This window comes from Drosophila subpulchrella, chromosome 3L (genome assembly GCF_014743375.2).
Source record: "Drosophila subpulchrella strain 33 F10 #4 breed RU33 chromosome 3L, RU_Dsub_v1.1 Primary Assembly, whole genome shotgun sequence".
NCBI lineage: Eukaryota > Metazoa > Arthropoda > Insecta > Diptera > Drosophilidae > Drosophila > Drosophila subpulchrella.
Window position 1 is genome coordinate 20,090,605 of NC_050612.1, and position 18,690 is coordinate 20,109,294.

An 18,690-nucleotide genomic window follows, 5' to 3' on the forward strand; every position below is an offset into this window, starting at 1 on the left:
TTTCTTTCAACCGGATCTCTTTCGGTTTTTTGGGTCACCTTAAGTGGGAAAGCAGCTCACCTTCGGCTTGATAAATATTTATGATACCCAATGATAGTTGTGCAGAACAAGGAAAAAGGATTGCCGGTTCCACCTTTATTTTTCTTGTTCACAAAAAGCAAATATATGAAACGTGCACTCAGAGAACAGGGGGGCTGTAGTGAACATATCATTAAAACATATAATGTTTTAAAAAAATTATTTCAATATGATTTTAAAGAATGCAAGATAAATTTTAGTTTTAAGACACTAATAGTGAACATAGCTCCTAAGAAAATCTATAAAATATATTCAGATACTTTTCTCCTAGTGTTCGTAAAGCACTATATATGATGCTTTCAACCTGTCAGCACAGCTCCCGAAAAAATCCTTGAGCCGGGGATCAGCTTCACAAAGACACCGCCGGAAGTCTCGAGCTGATACGCATGCAACTCCCGAAAAAAAGGAGAAAAACCCAGGAAAAATGGCAGGAAAAGTGGTGGGGGATGTCGGCCACCCTATGCTATTATGCTTTATGTGTTGCTATTTTGCTTTTTTTAGCCGGAATTTCTTTAGACCCAAAGTGCGAGTGAGATTTAAGCCCTAACAATGGATGGAAAAAATACGGGAGTGTGTAAGGAATTGCATTAAGAAATCATTTTCGTTTTGTGGCGGTTTCCATGGAGGTGTTCCCAGAATTTCCCTGGTTTTCCCCAGCTTTTTCACGGCTCTGCGAGTCTAATTCAAATGAATTATTTGAGCCAGAAAGTTTCACCCGCTGTATTTTTCTGGCTGTGCGGTTTTAACAACATTTCTTTGGCTAATGAATTTGACTATTATATCAGCATGTACGAGCGAATGTGTTTGCATTTGCATGTGTGTATAAATAATTGTATTTCCCCTAATTATACAGCAGAGCTGCAAATTTGCATTTGAATACATTTATATGCAGTTTTCCGGGGTAAGCCCACACGGGCATACATGTTCACGTTACAATTAAAAATTCCGGAGAATTACGAATGTAAGCCAGAGCTTTGTGGCATGAAATTTGATGCTGCATTTTGGAATCCCAAGGCTTGGGTCTATTAATTGAAAGGTACAGAGTTTGCAGCTAGCAAGTTGTGTAAATTTGATTAGATTGTATGGCACAATTTAGCCGAAAGTAATATACGAATAACATATTAGTTTCTAGTGCTGCATAATCTTGGTTTGTAGTCTCAATTAAATTGTGGAAAGAAAGAAATATATTGAATATAGGATAGGTATATTGCAATCTTTTAATGATATCTACCACATGTAATTAACTTAATCAACACAAAGAACACATAAAACCCAAAATGGAAGATTAATTAATAGCAAGCCAACCAGAAAAAGTTACACATTCTTTCCTTATTAGTTGAAGAACTCATTAATCCACTTGATGGCCAATGTCGCGCCTCTAAGGCTGCCATGATTTATGAATTTCACCCACTTTCCCCGCCCACATTTTCCTGGCTGCTCACCTAAGTATGCAATTGTTTATGTTGATATTTAGTTAATCAAGTGTCCACAAGAGTCACAATCAAGAGTCAAATGGCACGTTTCCACACTCAATCCCCAATAAATTAATTAACCACAAAATTTATGATTATTGCCGCAATGAGTTCGCTTTTTCTGGCGCCTTTTCTTATGGCTTTTGGCTTTGATTTACTTTCGGCCGTATTTATTTATATTTCTGGCCAAATGTTTCCTTTGGCGTTTCATAAGTAATTCCCATAATTTATGCATTGTCATACACTGACTAATGGCGGTGGGGGCGTGGCACTTGACAGGCGGAATAAGCCCATTGTTTACATTCCGTTCGGTTTGAAATCTCAATTGCCTGGCACTCAATTTGCAAGGGCGGCAGAAAGAAAGATTTCATAATTCAAATTCTTCGATTTATGGCCAGCTGGTGTAGTGTCCTCCGGGTTTTATCGAAACCTCGAAGGCTACGAGTCGAAACTCGGCAAGCATTTCGCACATGAGCCACCCCCTGGCAATCGTAATTTACGAGGGCCCAACCCAAAAACGCACTTCACTTGTGCGTAATACCAAGACAATTGTGTGCACAAAGTGCAGGAATACTTAAAGAAAATGTTTCTTTGAAACTATGGATTCATTCTACTGCTAACTCAATTTTAATTAAATTATTCATACACAAAGAACTCCATTGAAATTACTTTTGGTCTAAAATCACTTGAGAAGATGTCTAAAAGTATGCCATAATATATTTGGTACTGGGAAGCAAGAGAAATTTCTCCCGATCGACACCTTTTTAATGCATACTTGTAGGTACTTTTTAATAAGGTTTCTATTATCAATATACCCTATAATAATTTGTATACATTTATATATTCTTAAACATTTAAAAAAGATAAATTTCTCCTGAAAGACAATAGTTTTACTGCCTACTATTGGCCACTTTTTAAGGAGGTTTCTATTCTCCAATATATGCTAAATATATTTCATTATATATTCTTTAATATTTACAAAAGCTTGAGATTAAGCAATTATTATATTTTAAGATCTATTTACTATTTTGTAGGTATTTTCCCAAGTGTAAGTACAATCCAAAATGCAGTAGCCACCCATAATTCCCGCCTCCCACTGCTACTGCCCCCCAAAACTGTGTTGTTACCGTATATCGGATCTTGTCTGGTCATAAATTTCCGTTTTTGGTTAACTCCTGCAACTGCTGCCAGTGCTACCAACTTCCGTAGGTGGCTTTACTACCGCTTTCCACCCGGAGGAGAATTCCGGCGGAGAAGGGGGCCCTCGAGAATTCGATTCTCCGTTGGGCTTTCGAGGACGGGGCGGCACTCAGAAATTATACTGGCCTCTGCACATTTTGCTGATCCCCCGTTTGTAATTGGAGATTGCAGTTGAAAAAGTTTGCCATTCAAAGTTTACTTTTTGATGCAGTTTTCAGAGCCTGGCATTTGCCAATTTATCCGTCTGCGTTTATATAGAAATATTCGGGTATGTGGGCGATGTTTGTTGTGGGCTGTCTCCGGGCAACTTTTAACATTTTGACCAGTAATTGAACTCAACAAAATGTCACAGACACAGCTCAACTTTCCTTCTAGTTACAATCTCTCATTGGTTCATTGTCTTTGCTAAAAAGTGCCCAAAATGTTCGGGGGTCTATTTCGGTTTTAATTGGGGTCGAATTTGTGTGTGACAAACTGGGGAAAGCATAAATCTTTAGCATTTCATCTGTAAAATTGCATCAAGTCACTTAGATGTGCAAATATTTTTCCTGTACCCTTTTCATATTCATAGTTCAGCAAAGTAGCCTGAAGATCTGGCAAGTTTTCTAATTAAAAACAAATTCATGAATGCAATTTGCATGAAATTCAATTAAACTTTTTATCTCCGGACCCATCTTTACAGAAGTGTTTCTTCCTGAGAAGGCTAAAATTAAGCATACGCACCGTTGTCCCAGAGTGTGTGTGTGTGTGTGATTGCAATCAAGATGATATCTAAGCATCCTTTTTGGACAAAAAGTGAACCGGAAACGTAGGGAAAAGAAAGTAAACTGAAATGAATAAATGAGCGAAATGAACGATGCCGCAAGTATTTTTTAGCGAAACGTGCCACAGTGGCGGGCAAAAGTTGCTGCACGTTCGCTGCATCCTTCGGATTGTTTATTTGTGTTTGCATTTGCATTTACTTTTATTTCACTTTCTGGCTATAGAGCTCCCCGGATCTATGGCTTCTTCTTCACCGATTCTTGGCTCGTTGCACTCTGTTTGCCAATGGCGATGGCCGTGTAATTTCACTCAAAAACATCAACATCAAGTGCAGCGGCAACCAGAACTTTGTTTCCCCATTTTCCCCAGCTTTTTATTTCGACTGTTCACTCGCCGCTTGGTTTATTTCGGTATCAATGTAAATTTTAATTTGTTTCGCAAATATTTTGTTACTCAAGGGCCGTGTGGAGCCTTGTGAAACACCGACTGTGCCGGAAAATGCCAAAAAAAAAGATGCTTCTCGCTAATTTGCCTGCAAAGCATGTGGCAAATTGCTGCGGGGGAAATTTGGGGGAAAAATAAGAGAAAGCTAACTGAATTTGCCAACTGAAGTGTAAAGGATTCCATAGAATGCTGAGAGAGTAAGGGTGATACTCATATTACAGTCTTTTTAATAATATTTAAACTTATAAAATATTTTTTCACACGAAAAATTAGTAAAGTATTTTATTCGGTTGTTCGGTCGGATGAATCTAAAACAAAATCTAAGCTAGGATATTCAGCTTTCGGTGAAAGTACAACTTTTAAGTCAGCTCTTTTATTGCTCGTGAGAAAGTTTTTAAACTGAACTAAACCAAAAGGCGGAACGGAAGGACTTCCTTCCTATATATAGTATAAGAACATGTGAACATGCAACAAATTCATGAACTTACACTCTACCCCAAAAAAGTTGTTTCACTTTTGATTGTCGGCGCGCATTTAAGTGCAGAATGTAAAGTTTTCGGCCCAACTTGATCGCAACTAAGTAAGTGGCAAGGCATTTGCACGCATGCCACAACCAGTCCTAAGAACCCCTCTCATCGCTGATGTCCTGTCACTCCTCAAGCGCTTTCGCCTCGGAAGGTCCTGACAGCGAGGCTCTTTTAAACGTTTTTTTTAAATTTAACCAAGGGTCTGAGCTCACTGAGGGAAAAGAAACTACATTAAATAAGGCTTAACGATTATGTAATCTGAAATCGCAGAATTTATTTGAGAAAGTCACGACAACACATTTGTACATAAGCTCCTAGAATGCTTATGACCTCTTTATACACCGTTATAAAAATAAGAAATATTGGATTTAATTGCGACTTAAAATACTAGACTTGGTGTTATTAGGCAACAGTTTCAAATTGCACTGCCCCATTTTTCTCAGTGTCATTGTGTCAGTTGGACGACTTCTCCTTGGCGACAGTTGCAAAAGTGACGATGACAGGCAGGAGGTCGTCGTCATCATCGGGATCCTGGCTGCTGCTGTCAGGCACGTGGATTCGTACTTCATGTGTGTAACTGAGCAGAACTGAGGTCCTGTCCAGGGGTTTCCTTGCCCAGTCTAGACAGCACCCCACAACGAAGAAGCCCTATTATATTCCTACTAAAAATCAGCAAGTTCTTTCAAAATTTAAGTAAACCTCTAATGTTAGCCATACTTTAACTTTAAATTTAGCAACTTAAGCGAAATGAAAAATTTGTGCTGACGAAAACTTAAATGAGCATTGTTCCTATCGCACTTCTCTTTGGACATTATTGTTCCGGGGACTATAAATATAAAATAAACAAAATTGAAATTTTATGCAAATTTCTGAGATGTTGTACGACTATGAGGAGCGGCAAAGCCGAATGACAATAATAATGTCAGGAAGGAGCCACGAGGATGAGAGGCGGAAGCGAATGGAATATGTTTGAATTGAGACAAGAAGTTCATTTAGGGAGTGGTAAAAAGTCCTTTGGGCGGTCTGGTAAATGGAAAACGGCAGATAGGACATTAAGAAGCACAGGAAGTGATGCCATTTTGCTGAACAGATTTTTATAAAAGTTGTGCGACAAGAGCCTTTTGCAATTTTCGATCTTTTTTAGCTTAATATGTTATTTAAGATGAACCTAAATAAACTTAAAGTCTTTAAATTTATCAAAAATACGAACCTTACAAATATATTTCGTCTAAAACCCCTGAAATCAAACCCCAAATATACTAGTTTCCCCTCAATTTGCTTTTAATTTAATCCTGAATAATACACAACTTTAAATGTTCATTTCCGGGCAGAGACAGTCTTCTTCTTTGGCGCTCGAATTTCCTTTGCCGTCCTCATCCTGCCAGCGTTACTTTAAATGCCAAATGAGCTTCCGCTGGTCCATCTCAAGTCCCATCTCCTTACCGACTTTCTTGGCCGTAAGTGGAGTGGTCGAGTGGAATCCCAATCCCAAAGCCAAATAGAATCCGGGCTCAGAAAATGTCCATCCATTCGACTTACTACATAATTAATAATTATAAGGGGGATGCTGGGAAGGGGGCAAAGTATTTTAATAACCCATCACATCACTTGGCCCACTCAAGTTTCGACTTGCCTTCCGCAACTGGCACATGGCAATTGGGTGGTGGTTTCCCCGGGTTTCCTTGGACCAGAAATCAATGTGTGAAACGTGCTAATTGCGGCAGCTGTGCAAATGTGTGCCTGGCCATTTGATAGTTGACCATCATTTTGATGGCCCAAAAACGAGAATGAAGTGTGGGAAACGGGCCCTGCGGATATATCTCTAATGTGTGCGGTCTCTGGGAGGAGAAAAAAACTAATTGCCGGAAAGTGAGTGGAGGGAAAAGTTTTGCATAAATGGCAGCTCGTCTTGGCTTTCATCTCGAACTTTCCTCTTGGCCAGAAGTACGCCAGTGAGAATGTGTTTCAGTCGTAAAAAATGGCAACGGCGCACTCATGACTGCCGTAGCCCGTAATGAGATACTTCAAAATGATGTTATTGCTTTATTTATAGAGCTGCATAAAAAGTCTAGAAAAAGTGGAGAATTTGAAGCTAGGATGTGGTACACTTCCAACATAGGTTTTTCCTCGCCCCCGCTTCATAACCTTTTTTATGTCCCCTGGATGGCCGGTAGTTCGGTTTTTTGTTTCATCACATGTACACCTCCTGTCACTCTTTTACAGCCCCTCTTGTTTATTAAACTTTAGCTGTGACACACGATGATGGACTGAGAAAAACAGGTTTAAGTATTGGCAACAAATTTTTGTAAAATACTCAAAGTCAAAGGAGTTCCGAAACCATTCATAATATTTGAATTTCGATCGAATTTAAATCCTAAAACAAGAGTTTTTTTAAAGAAACCATGTTATCATTTCTATATTTTCATTGAACAAATTGAAAGTATAACAAATTATATTCCTAAAGTTATACAATTTTTTTGGCATCATTTTAATATTAAAGAAATTTCGTTAGGTGTACGAGGAAGAATACATGGGGCTACAAAAACTACCTATCGCTTTTGATGGTTGCATAAATCTTATCTGTTGGCAAATAAAAGCTGCAGCCAGTCGTTATCGCTGTCTCTGTCTCTTTCCCAGTGTCTATCTCTCTCTCCTCTTGTATACCCCTCCCTTTCTATCTATCCATCTGTCTATCTCCCTCTGGCCGCCTGCTGCTTTATGATTGCCTCGAATTGGCTAATAACTTTCATGGAACTCGTTGAACTTGAGTAATTGCGCTGACTTTCCACGCTCTTCTTAGACAGACATTGTTTAGATAAAAATAATTTTCAGTCATGAAATTATTCATAGCCTGTTGTTTGATTAAAGGCTAGCCAGCAGCGGAAAAATGAGGAGGAAATTAAAGTGGGCTAACAAAGAAGGGGCGATAAAAAAATATACTTTCCTGGTTAATAATAGATGAGGTCATGTCGCGGAACTGAACTTTCCTGTTTGCTTTTCTTCGCTGAAGCTACATTTTAATTGAAAGCTAATGAATAGGCGACTTTGGCTCAGTTTTCTCAATCGTCAGCAGGATCAAAGGATTAGCTTAATCAGCTTCATGTTCCCTTTAATTTTGACCCCTAGTTGGCCATCAACTTCAGCTGCTGACTCATGAAAAATTAACACACAAATCGCATGAGGCAGACATTTAAAATGCACTTTGTTGCAGCTGCATTGCATAAAATTATTGCTGAAACAAAAATGGTCGGCGATAAGACCAGCAAAACCAACAACGACTGGGAAATGAAATTGAATACTGTGAAAAAAACAACGACTTGGTGGATGCCTTACAGGATAATTAGATGAGTTTTTAAATTTTAAAGAAAGTTAGGATTGAACAAACCATTTTTCAAAAACCAGTTTATGATCTTTAATATTTAGTATAAATGCTTTGGTATTAACATTTATTATTCAATGTCGTGTATTATAATTTTGTAACACCTACCTATATGTGAAGAATTCTACACAATAGTTTAACAATAAAATGTCATTAAAATTGTCTAAAAGTATGCAGTGAATGAATTTATTATATTCTGAGCTTAAATTATATTGTAGCCTACTTTAAGACACCTACAAGTGAGTCCAAAAAAGCCTACTGATTTTGTTCTTACTTCTTTTTGCAAAATCGTTATACTTCTACTAGAAAAAGGGTAGTGGAATAATGCTTTTTCCTTGACTTGCAGCCGAATGCTTTAAAGTGCATCAATTTTAATGCAAATATGCAGCAAGCAGCATTAACTTTTGCTGCACTCTTAAAAATTTACATAATTGCTGAGAGTCAGGCGAAAGGCGCCTTTCCGACCCCCCTTTTCCGCATGTGTGTCCAATGGGAGGAAAGTGGGGGGAAAACTTTAATGAAAAACGTCCAGCACTTTGCACAATTAACGATTTTTCATGATTTCCCCCCACCGACCGCCCTGCCCGCAGGCAATTTGCATAAATCAGTGCAAAGTATCTGTGACACATGGAGAGCACGCCTCGTAGGTGGTAGCTTTTGGCCTGGTCAAATGGGTGAAAGTGGGTGAAAGCGGGTGGCTTTGTGCGGGAGTGGTGCCTCTGAAAAATGTTTACACATTTGCAAACGTCTGAAGGTCAGGGGTGAGGGCGATAGGGGCGAGCCAGCGGGCTGTGCAACATGATTTAGGCGTTTGCCCGCTGAGTAATTGTTGTGCGGCGGTTCCGTGGCTCACTGGCGCAGCTTTAATTTAATTTATGCAACGGAAGGAGGCACTTCCTCCGCCTCCGGCTCCACCTCCTGCTCCTCCGCCTTGTCGAGGGCCACTAAGTGGCCGCTTCAGCGAAATTAAATGCACTTTGCCCGGTTGTTGTCGTCGTCATCGCAGTTGTTGCAAGCGATGGCCACGGGGTATCACTGGGTATGTGAGGTCGGGTAGGTACTGTTTCCAAAACTGTACTCTATTGATTTTACATAAAATATATATATATATTTTCTGTTGCCTACTTTTGGGCACCCTTAGAAATAAAAATTGGTATCTTTTAAAATATTGCTTTAAAAATTAAAACAATTTCTTATTATTAAATAAAAAAGACTAAAAGTAAATCTAAACAAATTGATTTTTAAAAGATTTTATATCTTAAATATTAAAGTGTGGAAACAAAAATATTTTTAATATGTTATAGATAAAATAGAGTAATTTGTGCAATTTTGGTTTTACGCAAGACTTTACGATTACAATTGCAACCTAACTTAATGAACAGGAAAATTGGTATTCATTAGTCTCAATGATATGAGCTTTCCCATTTACTCGCTAATTTAAGCCAATTCCAGAGTATTTAACGGCTGAAATCAATCCCTTCCCATCACTATCTCCCATGGCGGTGCTTAAATTATATTACTAGCCATCAAACGGTCGATTCTTGGCCATTAGAAAATAATTTCATTTGCTATTATTTACGCTGGCTGCAGCTTGCAGCTGCCGCTGAACAGAATTTATTATTATGGCCGCACAATGTGTTTAGTTTTATGGCCCAAGACGTGAAGTGTTTATAAGGAGTAGCGAGCGGACTGCATTCCCCGGACTTATTTAATGCGTAATTACAGCGCAAATCTTGTTAAGCAGTCGAAGCAGCAGAAGGAGAATCAGAAGCTAAGACTGCAAAAGGATGGATGGAAAAGCGGAAAAGCGAGACAGTTGGCCCCGGGCGTTCTCGAAAAGGCAACACTTTTCCGAGGGCCAAAGGAGCAGTGCTGAGAGGCAGCTTAGTGTTTGCTTCATTGAATTCATAAGCGTCTCGAAAAGTAAATCCCAGTGAACTTTAGTGAAAATCCTTTGCCCAGATAGTACAAAAAAATGCAGCAAGCTAGAAAAAATCCCTCACATAAAAAGCTATCTGGTAAACCGAGGATTTTCCGAGCTCCTCCTCATCCTCCCCCATCCGCGTCCATGTCGAGATTCCCAACCTCCGAAGAGGACAGCGGGTCGTCAAAAGTCAATTAACTGCAACACTTGCAACACAACTTCAACTAATTAGCGTGATGCTGCCCCAGGTGAAGAGGTTGGGGTTTTAGGATGAGAACGAGGATGAGTAGGGGTAAGGATGTACGAATACCATCTGTATAAAGCCCCGGGCACCCAACAAAACACACAAAAATGTGTAGCATGCTTTTGGGCTTGTGGTAAATAAGAATGCACTTAACGTCGGGTTTTAGATGAGGATGCATAGAGAGAGTGGTAGATACAGGGGTGGATGGGTCTTCTCTCGGGGCGGGAGTACCTGACTTTTACGAGGTGGAAAAGTGGAAAGTATGTCAGGCTGGGAGAGGTTAATTTGGGTTAGTTGTGGCCAACAGGGAATACTACATAGATGGATAGGTGAAAATCCAGGAGGGACGAGGAACATCGAACCAATTAAAAAACAAATGTATACTTAATCACTTTAGCACTTACAAAATAATATAATTTATCCATAATATATAAGCTGATTAATTGTGTTAAAAAAAAGCAATTAAAAGCAATTAATTATGATGCTATCAAAATTATCATAAATCGTACGATTGTTTTTATACCCCAACTCCCCCATATCATTTTGTTGCGCAAATCTATTGTTCACCTCTTGAAATATTTGATGTTATAAATAACGTCAGTAGACAGAAATGAGAAATAGTGTCAATGTGATAAGGAAATTATTAACCAAACATGTGTGCAGTGCTTGATGTAATCGGAGAACATATGATATTAATTTGTAGCTATCATGATTTATTATAATGCTATCAAAGTTGTTATCACTGATGCTAGTGGAGTGTTTTGTGTATGTGGTAAATTAGGTTTTGGTCCCCTAGTTGAAGTTAATTTATCTCCGACAACTAAATATAGCTTTTCTTTCTTAGTTATAACTATAAATAAGTTGATATTCTCAGCTCTAACTAACTTCTGAAAGTTTGGAGAGTCACTTTGCTATCTCTGAGATTCTTTGTCCCTCTTCTTTGGGTTTCTGGGGCCAATCATCATCATCTTCTGCGTTTAATTAGGCTGTCGCTTGTTCCCTGGGCTCTTATCTTATCCACTCCCTTGGAGACATTCGCAACAAGATGTGCTATCGGGTATCGAGTGATGATAACCGCCTGTGGAAATGGTACCGAACCTCGAATGCATCTCCATTTCGACTTCGATTCCCGTTTGGAGTAGATGTGACGTAAATTTCCAGCTGAATGAAGCTGCCTTCGAAGGTGGATAACGTGTGGAAGCGTTTCTTGGCCATGTTGTCGCTGCCGGATTTGTTGGGTGAGTCAAGTTCTGAGCTCAATTTATTTCAGCACTTATTTTCCCTTTGATTTTTCCACTTTCTAGTCCTTGGCTGTTTGTGGGCCAGTGGCTTCTCCTTGGGTTACTATGCCAAGTCGGCTTATGTGTACGATAACCTCTGGCCCCATTGGTACGCCCTGGTGGGCGGGGTCGTGGCCTTGGCCTTGACCCTGGGCTGGACCCTCAGGAAACACAAGAGGCAGCAGTACAGCTACGATCACTACTATATCATGTTCTATGGGCTGCTCTGCTCACTGATGGGAAGCTGCTTCATGCTGACTAAACAGTTGGGTGAGTAATCAATGGAATTCCAAGTCTGATAACAGAAGTTACATGAATGTGGTTGAGGCTGTTTATAAAAAGGAGAGACATCTGCATGAGAGAAACCTCATACTACAAGTATTATATTTCAATGACTTTTTTTTAATTTGTTGAGACATTAAGGCCTTTGTTATTATTGTCATTATTCACCATGCATTTTTATTGCTTTTTCAACTTTGAGAAATTACTCTCTTAAAATATATTCTTTCAAGGTTACCATGACTAGGTCATAAAGATTTTTATCGAAGAACGTATATAGTTTGTAAGTTTAGTTTGTTTTTTATTGCTAAAGCTTAAAGTAAGATTTTAGTAATTAAACTAAAACGGTTATAACAGATGCTAATGAAAAATGTAAAAATGCCGAACAAATTGTATTAGCTCAGTGATTTCTAAACAAATATTTTATATACATTTTAATTTACATTTTATTCCCCAGCTGTTAGCTACTACTTCATCTTCGTGGGCCTGAGTGTACAGTACTTGGCCGGATTCAGTTACGTGAGCCTGCGCTGCGATGCCTCGGGATCAAGGCCATCGAGAGTTGCCCTGGCCAACTCATTATATGCCGGAGGAATGGCCACCGGATTTGTGGTGTTCAACGAGATGGAACCACAACGATGCGGATTAATTGCTCTGGGAATTAACCTGCTCTTACTCTGCCTGGTTTGTCTAAACGAGCTGCTGCATCACACGGGCTGCCTTAACTATAAGGAATCCAGGGATTTGGTGTTTAATCTACTGAACGAGGAGAAGATGGTCTTCCTGCCGCGTCAGGCGGTTCTGGCCCAGTTTGTGGACAGAAGGGACTATCAGCTGGAGGAGAGCAGGCAGTGGTTGGTGCTGATCCTGGGAGGATCCCTGGTGTATCTGCAGAAGAGCTGTCTCCTGTTCTCACCCACCTACATGCAGCTGATGTGGAGCAGCACTGTGGGCTATCTGCAGAGGACCCAGCTCTATATACCCTTTGTTCTGTACTCGGCTGGCAACAGTTTTGGAGCCCTGTTCCTCATGAGATACACCCCCAAGTTGGTCTATCTGCTCTTTGGACTCATTCAGATGACCTTGGTAGTGGCTCTGCTGTGCATTTACAACGATGAGCAGTCGGAGCACTGTTTCCTGTTCCTTTGTTTGATATATGTCACCATGGGAGTGCTTTCGAGTCAGGGCATCCACTGGCTGCTGGAGTGCTCACCCTTCCTCTATACAGAGTTGGCCCTGGCCACGGGATTCATCCTGCAACTGGCCGTGCTGGAGGGCTCCAAATATGAATCCATCGCAGGGGACTCTTGGATTGCCCTACTCATTGTAAGCATCATCACACTAGTACTCACTGCCCTGGCCATTCCGGTGGTTCAGTGGCTTCAGCCCCACTCCGCCAGTTTGGTGGACGTACGCAACCGCCTGCTGGGCATTCGACGGCAGTCCCTGCCCCCCGAACAGACCCAGTTCTGGCACACCAACCACTTCCTGGCCCACAACAAGCCCGCCAATCAGCTGGAATCCGTCCAGCTGGGCAGGAGCCGGGTATTCCAGCAGTACCCGATCAGCGGGAGTGACATCACGGACAACCACAAGGGCGACAGGTTCTGATAATAAAGTGCTGAGCTTCAAACACCCCGCACTTGTTCGTGTTTTATCTACCCCCATCATTACTCAATCCCAGTGGCGTTGTCAAAGGGTTTCCTCTGCTATTTATCTTCATCGTCTGTAAACACTAGAGAAAATTTGGTTATGATTTAGCAGCACTTCAGAATAAATAAATACAATTATTAAATTTTTAAGCTTATATTTATATGTTCCCTGTTACACTTTCCCATTACTGTAGAATACTGAATATTTGAGATAATCTCAAATATATTTTCTTTTTTTCTCTGTTTATTTCCTAATTACATTTGTTTCCAGAAGTAGCAAAAGATAACCACTAATACACTTAAGTCCTTTTCCATTAAATAAATACCTTAAATTCAAAGATGAAAAACCAAACATACACTTCATTTATCTGCAAGCTAATTTCCCCACAAAGTTTTTTTTTATCTTTTTACCATAAAACCTTCATAAGCTGCAGGTGCTGATAAATCCGTTGCCTTGTAACAAGCCTTTTCCAGAGATTATTAATTATTTATGAGCGCGCATTATGATAACCGCAACTCAAAAGAAATAAAATCGGACTGAAAAAGGCTTGGAAACACAAAGCTGGGCGGCCGCCGGGCAACGTTAATGATTTTTATTGATTTTTAAGCAAATTAAATTGTGCGTAAACCGCAAACTGAATTTATCATAAAGTCGCCTTATCAGTCGACTTCTTCGGCCTGCGCTTCTTTAGTCTGAATTTTTATTGCCAAGACATTAAACATTTATATCCGCTATCAATTTCGTAACGACGGAAAGAGCGTAATCGCATCGCGGCTGTGTGTGTGCGTGCTGCTGGGTGAAATTTTCCGGTTCTACCTAATTTAATTTACGTAGAGAATCGAAGAACCGGAGAGCCCAAAAACCGGAGCATCCGCCGCCGCCGCAACGTGCAATGGCAATAAAAGCGTTAAATTTGTTTATTTTTTCAAGCCTCGCCGGTCCGCAGGGGATCCTGATCCACCCCCTCGCCGAACCCGCAGGACTTCCCTGTTTTCAGAACCCAACCATCCATTGGGTTTTCGGTTCGATTTCACTGTTTTTCCATCCGCTCGCCTGTTTAGAGTGCCGCATACCTTCCGGCCCCGCTGGAAGTCCCCCCAATCGAGGGATATCCACGTATATACAGCATATATAGCCTCCGTTCCGGACTCTCCACCACGCTCCTTTGTTTTTGCCTTACCATTGTTTTAAGTGGATGCCGGCACCTCCTTTGTTTTCACTGCATCGGGATATCGGGATGGTCGAAATGGGAACCCCGGGCAGTTCCGATCCCCTTATCACTAATGAAGTGGCCAATGAACTGTAGCCCCAGAAGATTAAAGCGAAATTAAATGGCTAACCGAAAATTGATTGATCGAAAAAGGTGCGCAACCCAAATGGGTGCACAAAAACCCGTAAGAGGGAAAATAAATGAGAAAAATTATTTAAACCGATTTGGGTTTTGTGGTTTTAGGAGACTTTCAATATGTTGTGCGGTCAGGGGTTAAGAGAGATAAAAAGCTGTACGTAATTCAACACACACTCAAAAAGAATTTCTTTTTAAATTGCTTTAAAATATGGGGCAAATTCACTGCAGATGACATAAGCTTTATTGGTTAAATGGTTTTTCTGAATATGATTGCACTTTTAATTGTTGAACAGTGATAGCAAATGAAGTAAGGAGTCTAAGGCAAAAAAATATGTAATAGGTTTTTTCTGAATCGAAAATCGCATTTAATTAAAGGCCTTTTGGGCAAGACTTGGTATAAGCACCCTTATTTTCCTTTAAATTATAAAAATTATTTTATTAAACAAATAATAGTACTTGGCGCAAACAAACATCAAGCTTAAACCCTTATAATATCGTATAATTGACTAAGCTATTTTTCTAGAACTTGAAGGCTTTAACGAAGCATCACATGGGCATAATGAAATCAGTATCTATCAGTATCAGTTCTCATCGCGCTGCTGACTCAGAGATGCTGGCAGCAGCTAGAGGTTGCTTTTTCTCTTCCTCCGCTTGACGTTTTCTGAGTCCTCCACGGCCAACTTGAATTCCTTGACCACCTCGGGCAGATCTCCATTCCCATCCCCATCCCCACCACCATCCACCTCGTCGACAGTCCAGTTCTCCAGTTGCGGAGGTCTGTGCCGCAGGATAAAGGGATTGATGATGGCCGCCACTCCAGCGGCATTGTTGAGGTGCACGTGGTGGGTGCCCTGCACCTCGTGGAGTTCGAAGTGCGGATTGTTCTCCCTTAGGATGCCAATGACCTCGTCGCTCTGCTCGTCTATGAAGTTGGACTCGGAACCCTTGATCACGCAATAGGGCACATTCTTGATGGTCCTGGCCAATTCGGCGGCAAAGGGCGGACTCGTATGGAACTCGGTGTAATATTTGCAGCGGCCATCGCGAGAGAAGAAGAACTTGGCCGGAAACTTGGTGGATCGACTGATGTTGCGCTCCAGGATGTGGTGGCAGTTCTCCAGCTCCACCGAGTAGTCGGAACCCTTGTGCAGGACCTGTTCCAGCTCGGCGTAGGTGTAGGCCGGAGGCTCCTGCCTCTTGGCATTCGCGAATCGCTCATCCTCCACCATATAGCCCTCGATGTTGGTGCGCAGGTAGTCGATCTGCGAAGCGGGCTTCCGATATCGGGTCTTTACTATATCTATGCTGACCAGCAGGTCGGTGCGGTGAGGATAGAGGGAGGCGAAGATGAAGCACAGCATGGCGCTCATCGAGTGGGCCATCAGGGACACCTTCGGCCAGCCGTACTCCTCCATCACGCGCAGGATCACGCACAGGTAGTCCACGAAGTGGTAGGCAATCCCCTCGGGCAGCTTCGAGGAGTACCCGTGGCCGGGCAGGTCGATGCACAGCACTCCCAGGTGCTTTGGCAGCAGGGGCAGCAGTTTGTCCCACGTGCCCAGGTTGTCCAGCCAGCCGTGCAGCGCCAGGATGGGTCGTACCTGCCGGTTGCCGAACCACCTGCCCACCACGTAGCCCCACGGCATGTCGATGCGCACGTCCATGGGCTCCTGAAATGCACAGAGAAAGAATTAGCCATCATTATAGATATTCACTTAAATAAAACTATTTTATACAAAAATGTATAATACTTATACTGATATAGTTTATAGTTTCTGAATATGATTTTAAAAAGTAATAAACCCTTATGTAAATTGATTGATAAGAAAGAAGAGGTGTTATATGGCCGTAATTATTAATATTATCACAAAAATACATATTTCTAAACAGTTGCCTTAAAAATTATTATTAATACTTAAATTGAATCATTAACCTTTGGAAATTCACTGGAAAATTATTTTTCTCTGTGTAGAAAAACGAGTCAAAGTTGGAGGAGTATAAAAAAGTTGGCTATGAAGGGGGGTGCCAAAGAGCGGGGGTTTGTCCTGCTTGTTAGCTGTTAATTGCCAGTGGGCAACTTGGTAGTTGCTTTCGGCCTGCTGTCGACCAGTTGGCTTAGTAGGGTTTTCGGGTTAGCGGGGGATGAGGATTCGCCCATGGCCAATGGCATTTCCCAAAGTCCATTTTGGGAATGTTTAGTTTCAATGTGAGTGAGATACCTCGATACCCTTTATATTTAACAATTGGTTTTTAAAAAATTTTAATATAACAGAGAAGTTTTTTTATCATCAGACATTTTCACCAAAGCGTGGCTCATTATCGTCAGGGGAGTGGCTCTTTTATTCCTCTTTGGAGACCCGTGTCATATGGCCATACCATTTATCTCCGCCGATGCGTACTGGTGCGTACTTCCCCATCCTCGAGCGATTTGATCAATTGGTTTGGTCGAAAAAGTTGAAGCGGTTGACAACTGGTCGAGTTTTTCGGACCGGGACCAGGTGTCAATTGATGGACAAGAGGCCCCGCAGTGCCACTAGCTGACGGGGCTACAATTTATCATCTAGTTTTTCCTTTGTTTCAGCTCCAATCGATAAGCGATTGTGTATCCACTGCAATTGACTGATGCTGCACATGCAAACTCCGCAAAGTTCCAACAAATGGATTTTCGTAGTTTGCCACCGCAGGAAAAACTTTTTTCCGCTTTCAGTTTAGTTCGGTCGCTCAACTTGAAAATTAGCGCCAAGCACTTTCAAGTGTGACGAAATTTTTTTAAGGGCAGGGGGAGGATGATACACAATGGAGAACTTTTATAACACCCTGCCGACAGTTTGATGAACGCCTAATGAGCTAGATAATCGAAGAATACCTAATTTCTTCCCATTAGTGTGCACAGAAAAAAAAGAGGTATCGAAAAATGAATATGTTTTTGGATTCCAAATCTTAAGGATACAGATAATCTAAGTTAATTTTAAGATAATAAATAACCTTTAGCTTTAAAGTGAACGAAGGCTATATTAGAAAATTAAAAGGTTTATATTTTACCCATATCAGTACTTTATATTTACACACCCAGATCAATATCTTTATGATATGAGGCAATTATCAACACTTTTTTTGGGTCACTTTGAGTGGTTTATGCCAAAGTTTTTGCTACCGTAAGCACTGAACCGAAACAACATTCCACCGGTAGCTGATGGCTCCGAGTAGACATTGACTTTGATTCCGCTTTAACGGGAATCTTATCAGTTCGAAGAGTCCAAGGCGATAAGAATGCAATTCCGTTCAAAGGTAAAATAAATATGTAAAAGCAAAGGCATAGCTGAGACGTGTTTGATCGTTGGATTTTCATGGGAGTCTATGTGTTTAGCCCGATAACGGGGTCATATAACGGTATAAGGTCTCATAACTGTTTATGACAGACGCCCCACGGTTCCAATCCATCGACTCCATATAATTACCTGTTCATGGGGCTCAATGTGCTTATTTCCACCTTCAGATTTCGATGTCATTTTCGTTGGCTATCTGTCCGTCGTAAATGACACAATCTACCCACTAAATCCGACACACGCTGTGCCGGTAAATATATACACAACGTGTGTTTGGGAAAACTTTTCTATTTTTATATTATATTAACTAAATTAGTGGAATACTAGAGAGAACCAGACGAAGAGAAGTGCCCGCCAGCAGGGCGTAAACAAAACTAAATCGTTATTCGCCAGAGAAGTCGATTAAATCCTAACTGAGACTGAACTTTAATCAGCGGGGTTTCCAAACCAAAAATCGGGAGATGGTATGGTACTGGGGTAAGAGAACTGGCGCATAGCCGATAAAGAGACTATATAGAGAGAGCTCAACTAAACGGATCGATCGAGAGCTTTTTAGGGTTAGCTAAATGCTTAGTCATTATTTGATTGCTATATAGAGCAAGAGTAAGTGAGAGGGGAGAAAGCTTTTCAGTGTAACGATAGCGTCTCTTAATAAAAATACGCAAAGTTCAGAAGAAACCAGCAAGCAAAATATTTTTTAGGGGACAAAGGTTAAACAGTTTAATAAAACTGGGTATAAATAAAGTAATATGGATACGGAAGATATTCCATCAC

The 18,690-nt window shown here is 40.9% G+C and overlaps 2 protein-coding genes across 2 annotated transcripts; one reads left to right on the forward strand and one right to left on the reverse strand.

The window, feature by feature from the left end:
- Positions 1-11,153: 11,153 nt before the first annotated feature.
- LOC119554001 lies at positions 11,154-13,200 on the forward strand. The gene is made up of 3 exons (XM_037864708.1): positions 11,154-11,268; positions 11,335-11,580; positions 12,047-13,200. The coding sequence occupies exons 1-3, from the start codon at positions 11,196-11,198 to the stop codon at positions 13,198-13,200; spliced, it is 1,473 nt and encodes a 490-aa protein (XP_037720636.1). The 5' UTR covers positions 11,154-11,195.
- A 1,805-nt stretch (positions 13,201-15,005) lies between these two features.
- On the reverse strand, positions 15,006-18,292 carry LOC119554819 (probable serine hydrolase). Its single transcript, XM_037865892.1, has 2 exons — positions 18,049-18,292; positions 15,006-16,260 (listed from the first exon to the last, which is right to left on the reverse strand). The coding sequence occupies exons 1-2, from the start codon at positions 18,097-18,099 to the stop codon at positions 15,214-15,216; spliced, it is 1,098 nt and encodes a 365-aa protein (XP_037721820.1). The 5' UTR covers positions 18,100-18,292; the 3' UTR covers positions 15,006-15,213.
- Positions 18,293-18,690: the final 398 nt, after the last annotated feature.